The 16,720-nt window shown below is 43.9% G+C and overlaps 1 protein-coding gene across 3 annotated transcripts in view; it reads left to right on the forward strand.

Moving 5' to 3' along the window:
• Positions 1-2,333: 2,333 nt before the first annotated feature.
• The window catches only part of EDRF1 (erythroid differentiation regulatory factor 1), a 39,571-nt gene continuing 25,184 nt past the window's right edge, over positions 2,334-16,720 (forward strand). For 2 of the 3 annotated variants that reach the window (XM_049855043.1, XM_049855044.1), the window contains exons 1-12: positions 2,334-2,571; positions 4,060-4,268; positions 5,423-5,489; positions 6,141-6,266; positions 7,312-7,436; positions 7,686-7,842; positions 11,827-11,928; positions 12,208-12,329; positions 13,025-13,136; positions 15,278-15,425; positions 15,501-15,609; positions 15,932-16,043. In XM_049855043.1, coding sequence (XP_049711000.1) covers positions 2,464-2,571; positions 4,060-4,268; positions 5,423-5,489; positions 6,141-6,266; positions 7,312-7,436; positions 7,686-7,842; positions 11,827-11,928; positions 12,208-12,329; positions 13,025-13,136; positions 15,278-15,425; positions 15,501-15,609; positions 15,932-16,043 — 1,497 coding nt within the window. In that variant the 5' untranslated portion in view covers positions 2,334-2,463. Of the gene's footprint in view, positions 2,572-4,059; positions 4,269-5,422; positions 5,490-6,140; positions 6,267-7,311; positions 7,437-7,685; positions 7,843-11,826; positions 11,929-12,207; positions 12,330-13,024; positions 13,137-15,277; positions 15,426-15,500; positions 15,610-15,931; positions 16,044-16,720 lie in introns of those variants that run through there. The other variant, XM_049855045.1, reaches the window with a different exon arrangement.

Raw genomic sequence — 16,720 nt, forward strand, 5'->3', positions numbered from 1 at the left:
ATCGAACCACACATTGCATTGGGTAAATCAGCTGCAAAAGACCTCTTGAAAGTGTTAAAAAGCAAAGATGTCACTTTGAGGACTAAGGTATGTCTGACCCAAGCCATGGCGTTTTCAGTCGCCTCATATGCAAGTGAAAGCTGGACAACAAATAAGAAAGATGAAAGAATTGATGCCTTTGAATTATAGTGTGGATGAAGAATACCGAATATACCACGGACTGCCAAAAGAAGGGACAAATCCGTCTTGGAAGAAGTACAGCCAGAATGCTCCTTAGAAGCAAGGATGGTGAGACTTCATCTTGTGTATTTTGGACATGCTAAAAGAACTAGCTCCTAGAGAAGTACATCATGCTTGGTAGAGGTTCAGCGAAAGAGAGGAAGACCCTCAAGGAGATGGATTGACACAGCGGATGCAACAACTGCCTCAAGCATAGCAACAATTGTGAGGATGGTGCAGGACCAGGCAGTGTTTCATTCTGTTATACATAGGGTCGCTGTGATTCCGAACTCACTCAGTAGCACCTAACGACAACACGACCACCCAGATGGGGAGCAATGGTGGCATAAACGGTTAACAGCTAGGTGGCTAATCCAGAGGTTGGTGGTTTGAACCCACTCAGCTGCTCCAGGGGAGAAAGACCTGGCGATCTGCTTCTGTAAAGATTATAGCCAAGAAAACCCCATGGGGCAGTTCTACTCTGTCACATGAGTCGCTATGAGTCGAAAACGAATCAATGGCATCCAACAAAAATATCCGCCCCAGATGCACTGATCAGAATGTGGAGGTGGCTGGAGAATCCACTCTTTTAACAAGTTCCTCAGGTCATTCTGTAACAAGTTAAAGTTCCACTGGACTATATCTGCAATTTAATTTTTTAGTAGGCTGCCTGGTATACTGGAGTCCCTGGGTGGTGCAAACAGTTAATGTGCTTGGCTGCTAAACAAAAGGTTGGAGGTTTAAATCCACCCAGAGGTGCCTTGGAAGAAAGGCCTGGCAATCTGCTTCCAAAAAAAAAAAATCGGCCACTGAAAACCTTATGGAACACAGTTCTACTCCGACACACGTGGAGTTGCCATGAGTCAAAGTTGACTCAACAGCAACTCGTTTACCTGGTGTGCTAGGAAGGGAGCAGGCGGCCTGCGTACCCGTCCTGGGTTTGCTGCCTATCCTTGTGTGATGCTCAACAAGTCAGTTCTCCTTCTGGCCTGCTTTGCTTTCATCTAAAGAATGAACGAGTTGGACCATCTAATCTCAAATAATTCTTCCCGTTCTAAAAGCCCAAGACCAGGGTCAGAAACTCAGGGCCTTGCAAGGCCCAGCGTTGTTGTGGTTAGGTGCTGTGGAGTCGGTTTTGACTCACAGTGACCCCATGTACAGCAGAAGGAAACACTGCCCCGTCCTGCGCCATCCTCACAATCGTTGTCATGCTTGAGCCCACTGTTGGAGCCACTGTGTCAATCCATCTCATTGAGGGTCTTCCTCTTTTTCCCTGACCCTCTACTTTACCAAGTATGCTATCCTTCTCCAGGGACTGGTCCCTCCTGATAACATGTCCAAAGTACATAAGACAAGTCTCGCCATCCTCATAGGTAAAGTAAGTGAGTGAGGCTGGCAGGCCTAAGACACTAGGTCGTGGGGGGTACTGTGGCAAACTGAAGGATACACGCCCCATTCTAAACATTCCTGGAGGGTCCCTTCGCTGCCCGCTGGCCTGTTTATTACCTAAATCACTGAAGTCCCCGCCCAGAGTGTGGCCCCAGGAAATCCAGTCCCTCCTCTGGTTCCCCTCCACCAGGAGTTCCTGCGGGTTAGCTTCGCACCGATGTCCAAACTCCCGTACCTTTCAAAACCTGTGCAGGAGCCACCTTGTTTCAGCGCCCCTTGTCCTACAAGCCCTGCAGCCTCGGTGCCAGCTCGGCTCCTGCACCCAGGACCCCGGGATTGTGATGCAAGGAGAGGACGCCCAGTGGGGGGCCCCGGGGTTGGCCTGGATTGCCCCTCACTTGGGCACGTCTTCCCTTTTTGGGAAGCGGCCCTTAAGGCTGGAAGGCAGGAGTTCTGACAATTTATAAATCCCTAGGTAGCCAGTGCAGGCCACCCCATTCCGACTTTCCCGGAGTCGACGCCCCGGGAGCTATTTGCCAACAAAAGCCAGCGGCGTGCCGGGGGTGGAGCCTGGAAGTCAGATACCGCGATAAGTGGTGTCCGGAGCGGATCCGACAGACGCAGGCGCACTACAACTCTTCCCCGCTCGGCCCCGCTTCCTCCCCGGCGGCCTCAGGCGGCATCCGCGGCGGGGCGGGCCTCGGGAACAAAGCTCGCGAGATTTAATCGTGTCACCGCAGCTCCTTCCCGTCAGGGACCGGAAGTACGGTCGGCTGGCGGTCTCCGGCGCTTGCTCAGCTGGGGTTGTCGCGCCGGCGGGCCGGCTCCTGGTCGCGGCTGCTGTGGGCCGAGGTGATGGGGGACCTCAAGGAGGCCGGGGCCGAGGCTCTGCCGGCCGGGGACGCTGCTCGGGGAAGGCTCAGCCTCCTGCCGCAGGGAGAGTCCGAGGAACCTTCTGCACAGGTGAGTGCACCGCGGGGCGGCACCAGCCAGGTGCCCGGAGCTGCGGGCCCCTCCGCCGGACAGCGATGTCACGGTTCCCGGCAGCTTCTGGCACCTGCTCCACGCCTTCCTGGCGGCCCCAAGCACGGGGAGTGAAGTCCGTGTGCCGGCCGTCAGGTATTCAGGTGTTTACTTGCAAGTCATTCGTATCCAAAGCAGCTCTGGGTTCAGTTAGACTCGATCTCTGCTCGCAGGAAGCATACATGCCACCCTGCCGTTCCAAAAAAAGGTCCAGTCGTGCAAAGCTGGAGGCAGGAGAGGATGTCAGCGAGGGCCTCGGCGAGAGCGTGACTGTGAGCGCGTTCTCGAAGGGTGCACAGTGTTTGCCAGGCTGCAGAGGAACAGAGTTCAAGAAGGTAATAGTGACCCCAGACCCCGAGCTGGCTTGGGGGTGCGCAGGTGAAGACCGTGAGGAACCCCGTGTGCCTTGTTATGAATTTAAGAGGTTCGGAGTGTCTGTCCATTCAACAGACGATTCAGTTACTGAACGTTTGCTTGAAAAAGTTTTTGAAAAGTCCCGGATACCTGACCACAAACTATTTTTTAGATGAGTGTGTTATCGAAATCAAAATACCTTTTCTTTAACACTAAACCAAAAGACCAAACCTGGGGTCCTTCTTTGTTCCTGAATTTAGGAACCCTGGTGGTGGTGGTGTTGTTAGGTCCCGTCGAGTCAGTTCTGACTCATAGCAACCCTACAGGACAGAACAGAACTGCCCCATACGGTTTCCGAGGAGCAGCTGATGGATTTGAACTACTGACCTTTTGGTTAGCAGCTGAGCTCTTAACCACTACTGCCACCAAAAAAAAAAAAAAAAAAAAAATTTTTTTTTTTTTTTGTGGCAGTATTTTTTTTTTTGCTGTGGGTTGCTGTGAGTCAGAACTGACTCGACGGGACCTAACAACAACAACACTGCCATCCAGTCGATTCTAAGTCATGGTGACCCCAAGGCCCCAACCAGCTGCTCCTCGGAAGAAAGGCCTGGCAGAACTGCTTCCCTAAAGCTTACAGCCTAGAAAACCTTATGGAGCAGTTCTACTCTACGCTGTAACACTTGGGGTCTCCATGAGTCTTTAATATGAAACAGGTTTCATTCAGTTTAGCGTTTAGGGAACATGATACTATTGACTCTCTTTGGTTTCTGCATCAGTGTGAATACATTTTAAAAAATAGATTGGTTGGCCTACTTCCTGGTCAATAACCACAGCTCTCATACTCTTTGACTCGTCTTCTTTCTTTGAAATTATATGGAAAAAAGCTGAGTGAATGTGACATTTTATGCTGCTCACCTGCATTAGGTGCTGTTAGTAACGTGCAGCATGCTTTCTTACCAGGCCTGCCGCTGGTGTCTGTGTGTGTGTAAAAAAAACCCGCTGCCGTCGAGTCGATAAGGTGGGGTTTTAATTCTGAGTACCGGTCACTAAAGTTTCCTTCAATATACTAATTAGGGATCAGCTTTATTCCTTGGAGGCAATGAAGTGAAGAGCCGAGCAGTGGTGAAATACTCGTCCGCCCCTCCTCGCACAGCATTTGCCCGCCTGGAAGAGAAAACTGACCTGAAGCTCCCACCTGCCAACTGGTTACGGGAGAGTGCCAGACTTGGGCCTGCAGGAACTACCATTCTTGGCAATAGTAAGAAAAGCAAGCCATTTTCAAGGTAAATATTAATTGAAGGCCTTTTTACCTGCCCCTCCACCCTCCTTAAAATTTTAATACTTTAATTTGTAATGCCCATCAACTTGCCAAAATTTCTCTTTAGAAAAAGATCACATCTGACTTTCCAGGTCCTTTTTTTCCCCGTCATTAGAATTATATCGTGAAGATTTTGATTGTATATGCTGTCTTCTTTCAAGTCTACATCATCTTGTTGACAAAACTGACTTTTAATCACTAAAATTCCATTAGCTGTTTTATTTTTAACCCATTTACATGCCTTTCAAGTATTTAAATACCAAGAATCAGGGTGATGCCTGAGGAGGAAAACCTTTAACAATTGCCTGAGCGTCCTGTGGAGCTTTTCATTAAACAAAGGAGAAAGGGGGACTGTCTGGGCTGAGAAAGCCTGTTGTAGGAAACCCAGCATGTTGGGTGACAGTACATGCTTGACTCTGACGCTTGTTGGGAATTCTGCAGGCAGTATTTAAAGTTGAGAGAGTGACCTGAGGTCGTAGAGGAAAAAAAGGACCTAAAAGTGACTCTCTGCCACTTACTAACTGAAAAACGGTGACATGGAGTGCTTTTCAGGCTTGTAAACTATAGATGTGCCTCGTACAGTACCTGCCTCATAAGGTACCTGACACAAGTTTGACGCTCAGTTAGGGTTTATTTTTTTCTTTTCTCCTTCTGGCCAAATTGGTGTCATACATTTTTTTAAAAGAATAGCATTTTACCTCACGGGGGACACAATCCCCAAAACTAAAATCTTGGTAAGTTTTCCTGGTTTTGTTTTTCTTGTCTCCCCACCTAAAAAGAATAAAATCCTGAACTGGCTGTTTTCTTTTAGAGACTTTTTCGGTCTAATGATTACCAAAATAAAAAATAGTGATTAAGTGCTTTTATGCTAATTGTTCCTTACTAATTGTTTCTAATGATCATGACTGTATTTCATCAAATCAAAGGTGTCATTATTTATGCGCCACTGAGAAGGAAAAGCCAGTCGACTGTAACAGTACCATGCCTTCCGATTTGCAAGACGTTGAAGTGGGGAGTGTGTGTCTGGGGAGTGATGAGATACAGTCCTCTACTTTTAAACTTGCCTTGCGTCATTATGAGCGTGCCCTTTTTAACCCCTGGCCTTTTTCCCTTCGTTAGCTTCGGTATGGCATACGACTTCATTGATTCAGTGGGAAATGACGTGGATGTTGTCTCCGACTCTGAAGTAAGTGTCACTTATTGCGTAATGCAGTTTTGGGGGTATTTTGTGCTAGGTGTTTTATGTCCTGCTCTGCTTTATGTTAACTGTTAGTCTAAGAAATTAGTGATTAAATAAGATGATACTATCTCATTATTGAACGTGTTTTTAGTTACTAAAATAGCATCCTTTACAACATGTCTTTAAAGAGGAGGAAACAGCCCCCAAAACACTGGCAGTGCTAATAATATTTATGTTGATGTTGATTAAAACTGATAATAATGTTTGGGATTGTCCTGTATATGCTACCTGTGGAGAATTGGAAATGATAATTCAGTAAAGTCTGCCGATCTTTAGTTGGTCAGTTTTATCTGATCTGCTAAAAGCCCAGGTCATTGCAACAGTGTGACCTATACATACTTGACTTTGAGAGATTCTGTTGTGTAAAAATAAATGTTTGACCATCATGTATGTTAACATGTTATTATTTGTAAAGTGCAGGTATTTCTGGCTTCCAAGCTCTGTCTTCCATGTGTTTGTGTGTAGCAATTTGCATGAAGTACCATTTATATAACCTTGAGGAAATAAGGTTTATTATGCTTTTAAGTTGAATAAACTTTGAAAGATCCAAAATCATAACGAGTCTTTCTAAACTCTCTTTCCTTCTGATTTTTCCAGAACATTAAAAAGCTCCTGAAGATTCCGTACAGCAAGTCTCATGTGAGCATGGCAGTGCACCGCATAGGAAGGACGCTCTTGCTGGACGAGCTTGACATTCAGGAGCTGTTCATGAGGTCATCGCAGGTAACACTGAGAGGCCACCACAGGCACGTTGTTCTAACAGCCGCAGAGCACTAGAGACATGACTTTGTTTCAGAGAAAAGCCAAAGTGGAAAAATAGCCAAGTGCCTCAGCAATCAAGAAATGAAAAGTTTCACTGAAGATAAAGAAAACCTTAATATAGAAAAAGTAGGAGAGAGAGAATGGGGAAGAAAATTACTTTATTGACACCAACAGCCAGGATTGTTACAAGGAAAAAGATGAAGCCACTGAAGAAAGTTGAGAAAAATGTATAGAGGCTTAAGGGACTAGATTACATTTTGAAAAATCCTTTGATGTCTCCATTAAAGAGATTCATGAAACATGGCCACCAGGAAATGCAGACACTGTTAAGTTATTCCTGTGACTGAATAGTTATTAGAATTAGCCGATTCTCTTAGAACAGGGCTAAACTACATGTTGGTAAAGGAGTCCCCTCCCCATGTTAAAGATAGGTACTTTTGTAAAATCCAGTAGCAGTGGTGGAGTGATGTAGAATTTCTCAAGGCTCGTGTGCCATCTTGTCATGGGCCCTACCACTGCATAGGCCACTGTGTAAAGAGTATTCCTCAATGCTTTGATAAAGGAAAATAAGATCCAGTTGTTTAAATTGATATTTAAAATGAATGTTTTTCCGTTTGAAAAGACCAGGGCTCAGTTGAGTGTATATGCACGTGCCAGGCACTGTGGAGGCCTTGGGATGTGACAGTGAAAATCCACAGTCCTCGCCTAGTAGCTCTGGGTCTGCAAACACATGCATAGATCAGTTCAGTACTCTGCATAGTGGGGCTCACCCCGGGTGCCAAAGAAAACATCACGGAGAGCCTGGCTTAGGGCAAGGAAGAGGACAGGGAGGTTTCTCACAAAAGGCTGTGTAAAGTGAGTCTAGAATGTTGAGTGTTTCGTGAGTATGCCCTTCTGAAACAATATTCAACAAATAAAGGCTATTTCCCATAGAAGAGTAATTAATGACAGATTGTTTTGACCACATGCTTCCGGGATTTATTTAATAATTTCTTATGCTATTCAGACTGGGGACTGGACGTGGTTGAAAGAGTTTTATCAAAGACTTATTGACCAGAAATGGCAGAGGAAGAAGAAGAGCAAAGAGCACTGGTATCAGAAGGCTATCCTTTCCAAGTTCTTGTATTACAGGTACTACGCAACTTGTTCGTTTTGATCTTAGAATTAAGAGGAGAAATGAAATTCTGGTCTAAAATTTAATGCGGAGCTTGTAAAGGAAGTATTTAAGTTTTGCCACAGTGACATTGTGAAACTTTACTTACATTGCTTTTCTGCAAGATGTGCACTTAATTACAGAATCTGGTTTTTAAAAACCTGTAGTCTGTTAAATAAAATTAATTCCAGCAACCACTTGATGGATCTCATTTCTGATTTGGCTAGTATCAATGGTGACGGAGCTGCTCAGCCCGTGCCTTCTGCTGCGGACCCGCAGGGCTCATCCAGTCCAGACCAGACACATGATAGGGAGGGGGCCTCCTGGCCTGCCCCATTTGAAGTGCCTTCTTCAGTTTCGGAAGATCCCAGTGCTTCTAATCAGGTCAGTTAGTACTTAAGTGCCAGTTCAGCAGGTAAAACCAATTATCTTGTTAATAAAAATAGATGAGGAAGAATATCCTATTCATTTACTTCTAGCAGGAAAAAAAAAAAACACTTTGTTTCGTTTTTCAAAATAGAATTTATAAGAACTGTTAAATGATTGGGTAGATCAGTTTTTTTTTTCTTTTTCAATTAAATAATTCAAAATATTTTAAAGTTTTCACTAGTGTTTAAAATAGTTTATAAGAATATTTTTCAATGCGGATTATCTCCCTAAAAGTATTATAACATGTAATACAGCTACCAGTGTAGTATATTGTAGTAAACCCAAAGCAAACCCACTGCCTGTGAGTCGATTTCAACTCACAGTGACCCTACGGGACAAAGCAGAATTGCCCCATAGAGTTTCCAAGGCTGTAAATCTTTACAGAAGCAGAGGGCCACGTCTTTCTCCCGAGGAGCAGCTCCTGGGTTTGAACCACTGACCTTTCGGTTTGCAGCCAAGCTCTTAACCCCTGTGCCACCAGGGTTCCTTTCTATGTAGTGAGTACCCATCGCATATGAAGACCACAGGTTTGTTCGTAACTTAAATGCCGACGTTCCTACCTGAACCCTCTGTTGGTTAGATGTGAAACATCCTGTAGGGTTTTCTGGGTGAGGTTCTTACGTTCACGTACAGAACTTGTAGGAAGGGAGAGAGAGTGCAATATGTTGCCTATTCTGTCTCACGTTCTTGATTTCTTCTTTGTTTATTTTTGTCCTTATAGTGTCTATCAAACAGTGAAACAAGCCCATAGATGTAAATTGTGACATGTCTTTTTTCAGGAAAATGTATTGGTAACTTCAAGAAAATAAGATCTTTAACTTGGTGAATTGTGTTTTTTCCTCGTTACATATTTTCACATATTGAACACTATTTTACGGGATTGTTTCTATCTTCACAAATTACAGGGTTACAGGAAGCAAGTATATTTAAGTTCATTTTAGCATTAGTAGGTTTTAGGATGGAAAAGTGGTCTCCTGAAACTACATACTATATATACGTTTCTTCCAGAGGTGGGAAAACTGTAAGGAAAAGGAAGGAAGTAGTTGCCATTCACGTCCTTGTAGTGGTAACCCCGGCAGTGGGGACGGTGTGTGATTGAGAAGGTGGGTGCTGGGCTTCTGGCGGGGTTTTACCCCCTGACTTCGGCAGTGGTTACTTGGGCAGTTTGCTTGGTAATTGGTCATCATATTTTATTTTGTTTTTTTTTTCTACTTTCCTGGTATGTGATAATATTTCACTACAGGAAATCAAAAGTACTTTAGTATTCCTTGCTCACCCACCTTACAGAAAGGACCACACAGTACTCCTCCCCTCCTACCTGTTTCTCAGTCTTCTCTATCCTTGCCACTCATTTAAGGGCTGTTGTGAAAACTTGGAGGCATCTGGGGATTTGTAAACTTGCATGTGGAGGAAGCAGACGGGCATGATTAGCGCCTCTTATGCCAGGTACTTTGATGTACGTGTGTACATGACATGTTTTGTCATCCTTGGAGCTGCCTATCATTTTACATGTTTACAGATGTAAATAAACTGCATTATTTTGCAAATAAGCTAAAGCTCATAAAAAGCAGATGTGTTTCCGTGGCTCACAGCTGGTGAAGGTGAGCTAGGTTGACACTTAAGACCTGCTCTTACAGCAATATTCACTCCCCGTGGACCGTATGTGTTTAGGAGACCCTGTGCTCAGTCAGATTGTCTTAGCTGTGCCATACTCCTGAGCAGAGCTAGCCTGGCGTAGGATTAATCTTTTCTGGGGTATTTTTCTGCCCGTTTCAACATTTAGTGGTCTGTTTTCTTTTTTTTTAAGCTATGACCTCATGAATTCTTGTTCCTAAAACTGAACTGCTAGTCAGAGGCCTGTATTTAAGTGGTGACAGAGGTTAAATAGGTACCTGTGGTATAGCCTTGAAGCCAAACCTTTATGGGGAACGTCGAGAGCTCTGTTGAAACCTAGAGCTAAAGTCCGACAAAAGCAACTACCTGGCAAGTATAATTTTGGGACTTGGTACATAGGTTGAGAACTTGCCTATATAAACAAATAGTAAAAGAGGAATCCGAAGTTCTGTTATTTGAACTTCTTACGGAGAAGGCAAGACACAACAAAAGTGGGAGATACCTGTGCTGCAGTAGCATTCGCTTACCTGCGCAGGCAGGTGCTAAGCCTCTTGGCTTACACTTGGAAGAAGCAGGACACAGGTGCATGTGGCACTGACATTAAAGATTTAAAGTAGTGTTGCTGTTTGGCCACCGTAGAAATTGTGATATCACTTAATGGCAGTTGTCCTCATGGTTGGAAAATGGAATGGTAGTCTCCCAGTGTCAGACACCCCCTTCCCAGGTGCTTTCCAACATATATCCCACAGAATGTATTAAGAACAAAAAGTGGCCTCAGATGAAGAAAGATTAGGAAAGCCCAGATTATTCAGAGGTAAAGTAGATTTTTCTGTTGTAGGTCCTCTTAGAGTCATTTCTAACACCAAAAGACATTGCTGCTCTCCAACAGGGACCGTGCAGTACGCAGCAGTTTTCAAACTTGACTCTGGAAAGTTCTTATTGAGTATCCAAGGGGCTGGTATTCTGTGAAAGACACGTTGTTAGGTGCCATCAAGTCAGTTCCGAACTCCCAGGGACCCTAAGTACAGTAGAACGAAACACTGGCTGGTCCTGCTATCCTCACAGTCGTTGCTGTGTTTGAGCCCATTATTGCAGTTACAGTGTCAGTCCACCTCCTTGAGGGTCTTCCTCTTTTTTGCTGATCCTCTCCTTTACCAAGCATGATGTCCTTCTCCAGGGACTGGTCCCTCCTGAAAACACGTCCAAAGTATGTGAGACTAAGTCTCGCCATCCTTGCTTCTAAGGAGCATTCTGGCTGTACTTCCTCCAATGCAGATTTGTTCATTCTTTTGGCAGCCCATGGTATATTCAGTATTCTCTGCCAACAGCACAATTCAAAGGCGGCAATTCTTCTTCGGTCTTCCTTACTCATATTCATCTTTTGCATATATATGAGGCTATTGAAAACACCATGACTTGGTTCAGGTGCACCTTAGTCTTACAAGGTGACATCTTTGCTTTTCAACACTTTAAAGAGGTCTTTTGGAGCAGATTTGCCCAGTGCAATATGTTGTTTGATTTCTTGACTGTTGCTTCCATGGGCATTGATTATGGATCCAAATAAAATTAAATCCTTGACAATTTCAGTGTTTTCTTCATTTATGATGATGTTGCTTATTGGTCCAGTTGTGAGGACTTTTGTTTTCTGTATGTTGAGGTGTAATCCATACTGAAGGCTGTAGACTTTGATCTTCATTAGTAAGTGCTTCAAGTCCTCTTCACTTCCTACAAGCAAGGTTGTGTCATCTGCATATTGCAGGTTGTTAATGAGTCTTCCTCCAATCCTGATGCCACGTCTTTTTTCATATAGTCCAGCTTCTCCGATTATTTGCTCAGAATACAGATTGAATAAGCATGGTGAAAGGATACAACTCTGATGCGCACCTTTCCCGACTTTAAACCACAGTATTCTGAAGTCAGCAAAACACATATTAAGAAACGCTAAACTAGAGATTTTTCTAAAGATGAGTGTCTTTTTAAAACATGACAGGTTTAGGAACGTTTAAATTCGGTAGAGATGGGGTGGACTGAACGAGCATGATATTCACATCCACCAAAAAAAGAGAAATGAAAATCTTTGAATGCTTTCGTCTCTATCGACTGAGTAAGATCTGTGTAAAGATGATTAGGTTATTATATGGTTGCTGTGATAATGAAGAGCTGAAGCGAGCTACCCTGTGACGAGGGTTAATAATTTGTGTTAGTCTGAACTCACAACAGTACATTTGAGGTGTCTGCTTTGAATGTTTGGGTTGTACTCTAAAAATGGGCCATTTTTTAGCAGTGATGGCCGCAGAATCACCCTTACCCTTGGACTTTTCACAGGAGAGTGAGCCTTTTGAGCCCTCGTACATAGTGGGGCATGTGGCCTCAGCACCCAAAGAACAGAACCTGACAACTTTGTTCAATGATGGGGAGAACAGTCAGGTATGCTTTCCATGGCCCCCAGGCTGAGACAGGAATCCCAGGCTACGATATCACTCGCAACTTGTCCAGATTGGAGTTGGTTGGGGGAAAAATCCACTTGGTCCTAGAAATCACTTTCTAAAGCCTCCCTGTCATGTTCCAGTTCTGTGACTTTAATTTCTATTGTTTCCTTTGTCTTTTCCTTTTTCTAGTCTTTTTTGTGGATCACGGGGGTGGGGGGGGGGAGGATTATGGCTCTTCTGATTATTATAATATTTCCTATTTTATTTTGAATCAAAGGGTCTTAAAAATGATTTTGTTCGGAATATTTTGTGGACGTTTGAAGACATACATATGCTAGTCGGCTCCAACATGCCTATATTTGGAGGCGGCAGGTATCCAGCTGTCAGCTTACGTCTCAGGTAACTCAAAGTTGTATCCCTCCTTGGTCTTAAATTGTTTGAATTCTTCCCTTAGAATCAGTGTTCCGTCTGCTTTCACTTCTCTATTTGGGCATCCTCTTTTTCTAGGTTTCTCCACCCCCACCCCCACCCCTGCCAACTGAAGTGGCCACAATAAGGAAGGCGCTATGATCAGAAAATGCTGAAAGCCCTGTAGTTCAGTCTTTATTCTAGTTCTTAACTAAATGGACTGGCTGGTTCTTGTGTCTGAATCTTCAGCTTGTGAGAGTACAGCATAATGTATTTAATTACTTAAGGAAGATTTTTACTGCCTTCCTATTAACTAACTGTGAGCACTTTTCTTAGTGCCCTAGCGTGCCCGTAGCAGCCAGTGTGACTTGTGACCTGGGCGTTATTATGTGTGGTGGTCAGTCTCTCACCTCAGCTAGTCTGAGGAGCATGGCGCGTCCTCACAGCCAGCTGCCAGCAGGATCCCCTCTCGTCTGACCGAGTCCTTGTGGATAACTAGTGAGAAATGGCAAACAGAGCTTCCGTAAATACGTTGACTGGGCTGTTTGTGCACATCTCCTCAGCGCACATGGCATCTTCCATCTCGGGAGAGTAGCTTCAGATATCTAAATGGGGAGAACGTCTCAGATGATTCATGGTAGAACATCCTAATTAAACCGAATAACACTAGAATTGTATCTTTTTAGGGATAACAACAAACCAATTAATGTGCTAACTGGAATTGACTACTGGCTGGACAACTTGATATGCAACGTGCCAGAGCTTGTGATGTGTTTCCATGTGAATGGAATTGTGCAGGTAAGATACAGCCTCACTCTTGTCTGCAAACCTCTTCTGTGCACAGCAGTCCCCAGAGCGCCTCACCAAAGCATTTAAGGCCCTTAGAAACTAAGATGTATTTTAGGCAGGGAAGAGCGCTGTGAGTAAACTGAAATTGGGATGTTTTCACTCTTAAGTTGGCAACGTCAGAATTCTAGATGTTACAGGAGTGTAGCCTCACAGGTAATTTGTGGGAAGGTTGTAAATACACTGCAGCCTACATTTGTAGCTATAGAACTCTAATTTTTAATGTCAGACACCCGCAGTAAATTACCTGGAAATGTTTACACAATGAAGGCATTTCTTCAGTATACAAATATCTACTCAGTATGTGCAGAGTTCTAGCGGGGACAAGGCCACTGAGAAAACTGCATGAGGTAGATAGCTAATTTCACAAATTACTTATTGAGCACGCACTGTTTGCAAGGCACTTTGTTCCCATTGTAAATGCCAGAGGAAAACAAAGACTCAGATTTCATCATTATTCAGAAAGTTATGATGTGTTAGAAAATAAGGATGTGCAGAGAGAAAAGTAGAAGATGGGTGAGTACTAAAAGTGTAGCATGCCCTGGGAAGTCTGGATGTCAGAGAGCTTGAGATCACTTCTATTTTGGTATGAAAAGAAAGGCATCATGGGAGAAGTGACACTTTTTACTGGGTCTTGAATAATAGGTTCTAAAAAAATAAAGCGGTGTATTTTAAAAGGCTACCGTAACTAAGTGGATGGAGAATGGTGATGAATCCAGTTTGTGAAACATAGGATTCAGGTAACAGAAGAGTTGGAAATGAGGTTAAGAAAGTCATGGCCAAATAATGTAAAGTCTTGAATATAAAGCTGAGGACTTTGGACTTGGTTTAGTTGGTGATCTGCTATCAATAAAGGCTTTGCATCTGGAAGGAGAAATGCATTGTGTTGGGATATTAATTTAGAGCTAGCATATAGGGCAGGCAGGGAAGATTTGGAGACAGACTGGTTAGGCATTGCACTACTTTTGCAAGTATACTGCGGAGGAGGTACTATCAACCGTGGTCGTAACAGCTAGCACTTCCTGAGTGCTTCTTTTTGTTTCAGACACTTTACTAAAAGCAAGTGCGTTACTTATTGGGTCTTCTTAGCTACCTGTGTGCTATTATCTCCTTTGGATAGAGAGGAAAACTGAGGAGCAGGGAGCCCAAGTGAGTTGCCCAGGGCTTCGTTGCTTGGGAGATTGATGGTGCCAGTATCTCAGCCTGTCTGAGGCCATTGTCCTCCAGCCCAGTGATTCTTGACCTGCGGTGTGCACCAGAGTCATCCATGGCCTCTTAGAAAATATACCTGCTTGGGCCCTCAGTCCCGTGGGAGGGGTGGGATGTGTTTGTAGAGCTTCGTGGGTGATGCTGATTGGGCCTTGATTGAGACCCACTGTTACACCATCAGGAGCCCTGTTACACAGTGGTTAAGCGTTCGGCTGCTAACCAAAAGGTCAGCAGTTCAGATCCACTAGCTGCTCCTTGGAAACCCAGTGGGGTGGTTCTGCTTTATCCCATAGGGTCACTATGAGTCAAAACTGACTCGAAGGCAACAGGTTTGGTTATACCATCACCGTAAAAGTGGCAACGCTTAATAAAAGGCCATTTAGTGGTGGGGTGTGAGGTATTGGTGGGGGCAGTGGGTAAGGAAGAGTCAAAGGGGACTTCAGGTTTCAGAGACTCGGGGACTAGAGTAATGGTGGCAGATTATCTGAAATGGAGCATTGACCTGGCCTAGGCAGGGAAAGCCATATGTTTGTTTTCACCACGTGTTCAGTGTGAGGAACGCATCAAAATGCCCGGTGAGCTTTTTGAAGAGGATGGGGCTTGAGAAGTCAACGGAGGCACCATCTGCCTGGCTCCTGTTAGATCCCGCCACCAGAGGATTTCACTAGTATCAAACACTGGGCCTTTCCCCATGCGAATGAGGAGGGAGGGGCCTTCCAAGTGATGGGGGAGCTAGAAGAGCGTGGTGTAGCCTCCAGGAGGGGCATGCTCTAAGGAAGGAGATGGTCAGCAGCATGTAGGATTTATGTGTTTGGCTGCTTTTTAATAAGAGAAGTGTCGCTGCCTAGGTTTCTTTTAAACTGCCCCCCATCGGTGTTTTACAGAAGTACGAAATGATCAAGACAGAAGAGATTCCCAATTTGGAAAATTCTAATTTTTCTACTAAAGTCATAAAGGACATTGCACAGAATATTCTATCATTTCTTAAATCAAATTGTACCAAAGAAGGACATACCTATTGGCTATTTAAAGGTAAGCGAATTCTCGAATGAACTAAATAATTAGTTTGGGTGACTACTGTAAAATGAGGTTTATTTTTCTTTTCAGCGAGTGGCAGTGATATAGTGAAGCTGTATGATCTTACAACTCTTTGTGAAGAAACTGAAGACAAATACCAAAATCCATTCACAATGCCAGTGGCCATTCTCTTGTATAAGTGAGTGCTTTCAGAATTTAAGATGAGGAAGTAGCTAGCCTTATCATTTAAAATGTTAGAGCAAGCAGCCACACCATCTAAGCCCAGGCTTTAAATATTTTAAAAATGTATGTACCTATTTGGACTGTAGCAAATGTACTCAGCTCTCCTGTGAAAGCAGTATAACTATTTTTTGGGTGGGGGGCGGTGGCGAGGTAAAGTACAACATTCAGTTAGGTGTTTCTCATAGCCTTTATTCCCTTGGAAGTGAGAGCCCCCCTAGACTTGAGTCTTGTAGAGAACGATGAATGGGGAGTAAAGTTGATTTAAACTTCCTTTTTAGGGTTGCTTGCAACATGATGGTGAAGAAGAATCAAAATAAGAAGCACTATGGGACCATTAGGACGTTGCTCCTTAATTGTGTTAAGTTGTTGGACAAGGGCAGGCATCCTCAAGTAAGATGACCATGTGTATGTTCTCTAAAAGCCATTCTAGCATTGCTGCCTGGACAGTAAATGAGGATTTCTGTTCATGTTGTATGACTGCTCCGTCCCGTCTGATGGGGTAGCCACTGAGCACGTGTGGCTGTCCCACGCTTGGAATGTGCCTCACCTGAGCTGAGATATGCTGTAATGTAAACACACATGAATTTTGATGTGTGTGTTTGCGTCTACACAGTACATGTTGAAATGATAATATATTGTATCTATTGGATTAAATATATTATTAAAATTCATCTCACCAAGTACTTCTTTTTAACATGGTTACTAGAAACTTTAAACTTCTTATTTGGCTTGCATAGCATTTCTGTGGGACGGTACAGCTCTATAAATTTAAAACTCATGCAATTCTAACAGTTGTGCTGGTTTTCTTTCACTGCTAGAAGGTGGGAAGCTTTAAGTATCTCTTAAAAGATCCACTTACCCTAATCAACCTTGTTATCACTCCGTTAGCATAGATGAGATACACGTTATGTACTTCAGTGTATAAAAGCATCCCTTACAATAATCTGTCATGCTTCCCACAGTTTTATGCAACTCTTACCCTCCGTCATCTGAATGTCACAGTTGTATCTTTCTGTAGAAAGCTAATTGTTTTATGCTATCTAAATCAGTAATATCCCCAAAACCCA

The sequence above is a fragment of the Elephas maximus genome, chromosome 16 (assembly GCF_024166365.1).
Source record: "Elephas maximus indicus isolate mEleMax1 chromosome 16, mEleMax1 primary haplotype, whole genome shotgun sequence".
NCBI lineage: Eukaryota > Metazoa > Chordata > Mammalia > Proboscidea > Elephantidae > Elephas > Elephas maximus.